Source organism: Phalaenopsis equestris, unplaced genomic scaffold, assembly GCF_001263595.1.
Source record: "Phalaenopsis equestris unplaced genomic scaffold, ASM126359v1 Scaffold000297, whole genome shotgun sequence".
In the NCBI taxonomy this organism is placed as follows: domain Eukaryota; kingdom Viridiplantae; phylum Streptophyta; class Magnoliopsida; order Asparagales; family Orchidaceae; genus Phalaenopsis; species Phalaenopsis equestris.
Genome location: NW_018164739.1, coordinates 1,012,118 through 1,018,959, shown reverse-complemented (window position 1 = coordinate 1,018,959; position 6,842 = coordinate 1,012,118). Strand labels below are relative to the sequence as shown.

General features: G+C 41.2%; 1 protein-coding gene across 1 annotated transcript in view; it reads right to left on the bottom strand.

Moving 5' to 3' along the window:
* Positions 1–715: 715 nt before the first annotated feature.
* The window catches only part of LOC110025413 (pre-mRNA-splicing factor ATP-dependent RNA helicase DEAH7-like), a 49,395-nt gene continuing 43,268 nt past the window's right edge, over positions 716–6,842 (bottom strand). Inside the window, 2 exon segments of the mRNA XM_020725874.1 lie at positions 716–1,575; positions 1,577–2,518. Of these exon segments, the coding sequence (XP_020581533.1) occupies positions 846–1,575; positions 1,577–2,518 (1,672 nt within the window). The 3' untranslated portion in view covers positions 716–845.

Below are 6,842 nucleotides of genomic sequence, written 5' to 3'. Positions count from 1 at the left end.
AGAGAGAGAGAGAGAGAGAGAGAGAGAGAGAGAGAGTCGTGTACCTTAGCGTGTTGGTTGGCATACACGGTATAAGACCCCTCAGGTCGGGAGTTCAAATCTCCTCTGGCTCAGTTGATCTTAAGAAGGTGGTGCTCGAATTGTTAGACAGATTAGAGGTGGCTAAAAGCTCGTATAATAGTTTCTGGCCATCTTTTATATATATAATCAATCAAAATTTATATCAGAATAATTTAAGAGAAAAAACAATTTTAAGCATCCTAAGTGAATTTCTTTCCTATAATTAAAAATTAGAAGGATGAGAAAGATGAGTCATTCCGATCCTAAAATATGTTAAATATGTTCTTAGATTAGTTTGCTTCTTTCTTTATTAACACTTTTTATTATTAGATTTGGGCACATGCATTGTTGCTTATTGCCACAACACCCACAATAATACGATCCAACTTCTTCCCCAACTTAGGACCATTTAAATGTATTTAATTTTTTCCTGCATTAAGCACCACCTACAAATTCATTTAATATGTAGTTCAAATTAACAACAATAAAAAACTAACTAAAAAGGGACATTTAAAAAATGCTCACCACAAGTCTCTCTACCCACCACTCCTCAGAAGAATCAATCATTTGTCTCACAGGATCTCACTCTCAATTCGTTGATCCTCGCTTCAATTCCTTCCAGATTTTTCATTCTTGAGCTAATCAGTTTTATTTTATTTTTAATAACTAGAAGTATGGGGCTTATCTTAACAAGCTTTACATCCAAAATACATAACCGTTACATCAATTCATCTCTTGTTAAAAAATATTTAAATATCAATTTTGTACATGAAATATTGGTAAAATTACAATCCAAACTTTTTGGGTCTGAGATATGTTGAAGAACCCTTCCTAAGACCAGGCATTACCACCTGCTGCTGCTGCTTAGTCCTCTTCTCTCTCTCTTTCTCCTTGCTCACTCTCTGAAACTCCGCCTGATCCTTTCGCAGATTCTCCATCTCAGCCTCCATTGCAGTCTTCTCTTCCCTTTTCCTCTTCTTATGCTCAAGCATTGAAGTATCAGACTCCTTAATAGAAAAGAACATTGGTCCTAACTCTGCAAGCCATTGTGGCTCTACTGCAGTAGCACATTGCATGAATTCCTTGGTTGTCAGAATCAGTTCATGATAAACCACATAATCCGGCGAGTATCCAAGCCCGTATAGAGCGCTACTCGGATGAAGATGGCAAGGCATGCCATTTCTACAATTGACATACTCCCCAACACCTTTCAATCTCGCGGAGTTATGAAAATATGCGGAACAGATTGCCTTCCTCACCACATCCCAATCCATCCCACAAGAAGTGAGCGGAATCTTTAGTGTTTTTAGTATGTCGAGCAGTTGGGATCTTACTTCCCTCGCTTTCCGAAGACCCTTCACCTGTAGAAAGTGATCGTTGCACCAGTCTCCTCGATACTGGTTTGCCTTCCATTGCAAATAGACGTTGAGAAGCGTGAGGTGATCGGACTCCGCAACGAAAAATTTCTCCCTTGCAGCATCGCTTTCCTCAGCCCTATCCTTGGGCCTGAAGAATCGCTAGAGGTGGATCCAAAGGGAACTCCACCATTTTCCAACCTATTTCCGTGAGTCCTCCAACATTGTTCAAAGCGCCCAAAACCCAGAGCTGGTACATGGAATTGAGGATGTTCTCCTGTGGAGGCGGATCCATGAAGTCAAAATCCAACAAGTTCTCTACTTTCAGGGACTTGAGCAGTAGCACCACATTACCAAGGTTGGTTCGCTGGATCTCAGGCACAGGGGTGGCTAACATCTCATTCTGGTACGCAGATTCTGTGTATAAGCGATAGCATGTTCCCGGGCCAGTTCTTCCTGCTCTCCCTGCCCGTTGGTCTGCAGCAGCTCGGCTCACTGGAAAAACTTGGAGAGCATCCATGCCCATCCTCGGGTTGTAAACTTTAATCTTCCCGTAGCCTGTGTCTATAACATAAAAGATCCCATCCACAGTTAGCGAGGTCTCTGCAATGTTGGTGGCAACAATGCATTTCCTTGCACCATCTTCAGCCTTCTGAAAAATCTTCGCTTGCAGGTCTGCAGGCAGCTGGGAATAGATGGGTAGAATGGATAGCCTGGGAACTGCCTTCGCAGTGGATGTCGTTAGTTGTTCCATTCGCTCGGCGAGAGCATAACAGGTTGCTTCAATTTCGTCTTGTCCGGTCATGAAGATGAGGATGTCGCCTGGAGGACTAGCTATGTGGATAGTCATGGCCTGCTTCACAGCAGCCTCAACATAATCTTCACATGGAGTTTTACTGTAGAGGATGTTAACGGGGAACGTTCTTCCAGGAATGTGGAATATAGGAACACTTCCGAAGAAGTTGGAGAACTTTTGGGCATTCAACGTGGCAGATGTCACTATGAGCTTTAAGTCCCATCTCTGAGCAACTACCTTTTTCAATATGCCGAACAAGACATCTGTGCTAAGGGACCTCTCGTGTGCTTCATCCATTACTATAACACTGCAAAAGCAAACATGTTTGTCAAATAGTTGATGGGCGTAGGGGCAGAAAATAAATGCAATTTCATCTATATTAAAGATGAGGAAATAGCGGAGTGAAAGAACATAGGCTTCGCTACATGAATTCAACAAATTTAAAATTTCTTCTCACTGTCCAGCGATGCGATAACTTTCACTGGATCATTTTAAGCCATCTCTAATAGTGGTTTTTTCTTTACTTGCACCATCATTTATTTATTTTACTTCTGTGGCATTTAAGAAAAAGCTTCTTTCTTCACTCAAACACCCAGATACATCAAACACAAGTTTCACAAAAGAAAAAATAAAAATACAAATAACAGAGAGAGAGAGAGAGAGAGAGATTTCGTTGGGGAAAAAAAAAAGTGCCACTGTATTGTTCTTCTCTCAAGGTTTAAAAATTCTTGTCACCAAGACCAAAGTACCATTGAGAAAAAAAAAATCAAATCAGTCACATTTTCAACCAATTTTTCTAGGCATCTCACGGTTGAATCTCAACACTTTTTTTTGTTATGCAATCTTAAGCACTCTCAACAGTTTTCATGTTGCTTCCACTAGCAATAGCTCTGCTCATGAATGCCCATTACCCTATCCATTGCACTACTTGTGTCACTCCAACACCAATGTTGATATAGTCTGCCTAGCACTGTGTCTGCACCGCCCACATTTGCCTACACATATGGTCGCACTCAGATGCACTCGCTTGGTCAAGACAACAATCAAAGTTAATAAAAAATTCATATTCCATGGTTGAGGGCCTTTGTAATGGGTCTCATGACAAACTTCAAGGTTTTAATTCATCTGTCCGGATTCGGGACAGCACCATCAAGTTTGTTAAATGGCAAGCATCATATCTCAATGTGCTCAATTGTTAACTCAATGGACTTGGAAGTATCTATATCCACTATTATGTTTTCCGGCACTGCAAAGCAAATTTGGGACTTTATTCGCTCAACTTATTTCCAAGAAAATAATATTTCTTGTGTCTATACTATGCATTATGAAATTTTTTTTTCTCTTCTAGATGATTTTCCTCCCCAAGGATACTAAATACATTACAAGTGGGATAAATTTTTTAAACATGACCTTTACCATTGAATATTGATCTAACCCTATTGGAGTTCTTCCTTCCAACATCAATCACAAAGGATGGCGAAACACTCCCAACACTGCCTAAGCTCTCTCCTGAGTTCACACGGTCATTAGCGCTCATTAACTATCCGGACAGTGTCTGACCAATTAACCCTTGCCATAGGGCATCATAATGATCATAGTGATTGTAGTCGTGGTAGCTAAGGAACAGAAATCATGACCATGTAAGAAAATCATTTTCTACTTGCTCTCATTGTGCTAATGCAGGTGTCAAAAGGTATGCAAGATCGCGTCTCCGCAAGCTGGCGCGGGAGTTCTCCATTTCGGGTGGATTGAACCAGTCCAATCCTGGGAGAGCCGACTGGCTCTTTCACGATGCTTTGGAGCCACCTTTCCACAGCGGGACCCCATTCAAGTATCTAGGGATTATATATTTTTTGTTTTTCGTGCTTTAGTTTTTTAGACTTTGTGTTTTTTGTTCAGGATAGCTGTCAATGTCTCTTTTTTCCATTGAGGGCTGTATCCAAGAATCAAGTGTTTTTCCAAGATGGTGTTTATCTTCCCCATCACCTTCCGCATCTACCCCTACAGCTACTCTTGAGCAGCATCTATTTGATGTTTTCACTGCAGTTTTCCAATTCCAGCAACCTATCCTCGTTGTCGCCGCCCCGGACAGCAAGAGATTGGATGTCCGGCAGCCCCTTACATCCCCCGTCGTTGCTACCATCATTCCCTACCCGCTACCACTACGATTTCAACCCTATTGCTGGCATCACTGTTCTGGCCATCCCAGCACCCTCCATCTCCTCTCAGCCCTTTGCCTCGCTGCAGCAACCCTGTAAGGCCCTCTTCTTGCTATGTACTGATGTTCAATCATCCAACTTCCATCCAGCCATCCTGCATTGTTTCCACAACCCCACAAATTCGTCTCCTTGCTAAGCTACCGCTATCAAGCCATCCTACATTGCCGCCACAGCCCCCTCCATTCCCCTTTTGTTGTCGCCCTACTATCCCACTCTCTAAGAACCCATTGCTACCACTTAGGAGGCCCAAATCTTCGTCGATCACCACCACCACCCCAGATCTAGCCCTAGCTTGGGCTTGCGTTGTCGATTGTTGCAATATCAATTTTTCATAAGTCAATTATAATTTCCTATTTAAATTCAACAATAACATTTGTTTTTTGATTGTTGCTTGGGTTAATTCCAGTATCATTTGGACAGAGCTAGTTTATCCCTAATCTTATAGGATTGCCGCCATAGGGAGGACAAAACCTGAAAAGATCACCTGTAGCCACAACGCTGACTTATCAAATCGAAAGAATGAAATGAATCCCTTAAAGCAGGTAAATTCCATAGATGAAGAAGCATTACCATAAAGATTTGACTTGAACTATCTGAGAAAACATAAATTTGTCATATTTTGATAGTCACTTCAATCCATCAAGCGGCTCTATCTCGTGAAACTTCCCTTTGAATATCAGAATGTCCCATTGGATAGAATGACGAAACTAATTGTTAGCAAGGAAAAGTCTCTTGGTGGTGGGAGAACTTGAAGATTCCTCGATATCACCGAGCGATTGCTACAACTTACAAGCAGGGTTCAACTTTTAGATTATTTCAGCTAAAGTACACCAAGGAACATCAAAGTTGACCCAACCTGAGAAGACACTAGTTCAAAGTGGAGAATAAGTGGAACCAATCTACAATCCCAACCAGGAAGTGTTTCAAGTGCCACAGATTTAGGCATATTGAATCAGATTCCACAGCAAAAAAAATGAACTCTTTCACTGATTAGGGAGCAATTGAAAGAATAAATAGTGATCCAGGAGAATATGAAGATTTTATAGAGGATTCTCAACTTCCAGTCAACGAGGAAGTGCAGGAATTCCAATCGACCTCATGAGAGCGGCTCCGATTGAATTAACAATAATTGTTCTAACATGCAGTGAGTTCAAGGTAATGGGCATTCATGCAGGGTATGAAATTGTGGTGCCTCAAATTACCTTTTTGCAGACAAAAAGAGGAGCATCAGCAGGACTGACATTGGAAGTCCAAAAAAGCCATGAGTTTGACAAGCCAATACTAGACACGGGTAACTTCAGATAGGAAAATTTTAGAATTTTCATATATATAGTGTACCTCCTGAGTTGCCCCTATTGAGGTAGGTCCAACATTACAAAGATGAGAAACTTTTGAAGTACTTCTGGAATACCACAAGAAATCATTTCGGTAATAAATTTAACTCGGTGGTGCATCCACCTACGGATGGTCAAACATGAAGGATAACCCGCAATGTTGAAAATTGACTTAGGAGCCTTGCAGAAAAGAACATCCTACAGTGGAATCCAAATCCTTTCAAAGAAGAACATGAAGCCTCATGTGAGTGGTTACAATTCAGTATGATCCAACCTATCATAATTTTATTTCAGAGTTGATTCAATCTAACATGCTTGTTTAACAAATACACTCAGCCTAGTACGATGAGTCAGAGAAGCAGATTATATATTTAATAGCTTAAGAGTAACCTTATGAGAATATACGTCTATATGCAGCTCCAGCTCAAGTTCTGCTAAAAGATGATGAATACTTATTCTATTAAGATGTATTTTGAAATGAAAATACCTAAAAGACTGATTTACCAGTAAGTTACAGTTGTTCTACCACCTTCAACATGACAAACCTGACATTATACTACGAGGAGCTAGAAGCATCGACAGATGAGGTCGAAGCCCCTTCAACCTTAGGAGAACGCAAGCATCAAAAGGGGCGTAGTATCGCATCTCCGCATGTGAAAGCGGGAGTTCTTCCACTTTCCAACGAGACGCCTGGAACGAACCTAACCAGACCTGGGAGTGTTGACTAGCTCTTCCACAATGGTTTGATGCCTCCTTTCTATAAAAGGTCCCAATATGAGTATCAAAGGCTTATATATTCTCTTTTCGTGTTTTAATTTTTTAGTTCTTTTTGAATTTTTGTTCGAAACAGGTGTCGACGTCTTTGTTTTCCCATTGAGGGTTGCATCCAAGGATTCAAGTGGTGCTATAGTTGTATCCCCGCTCCCAATGTGGTGATATCTTTCCTATGTCTTCCACATCGGCTCGTCACTCCTGACCGCCTTCCATTGTTGAGGTCGCCCTAGAACAACGCCTACTTAATGTTTTCACTGCAATTTTTCAACTCCAACTACCTGTCCTCATTGTCGCAGCCACAGAC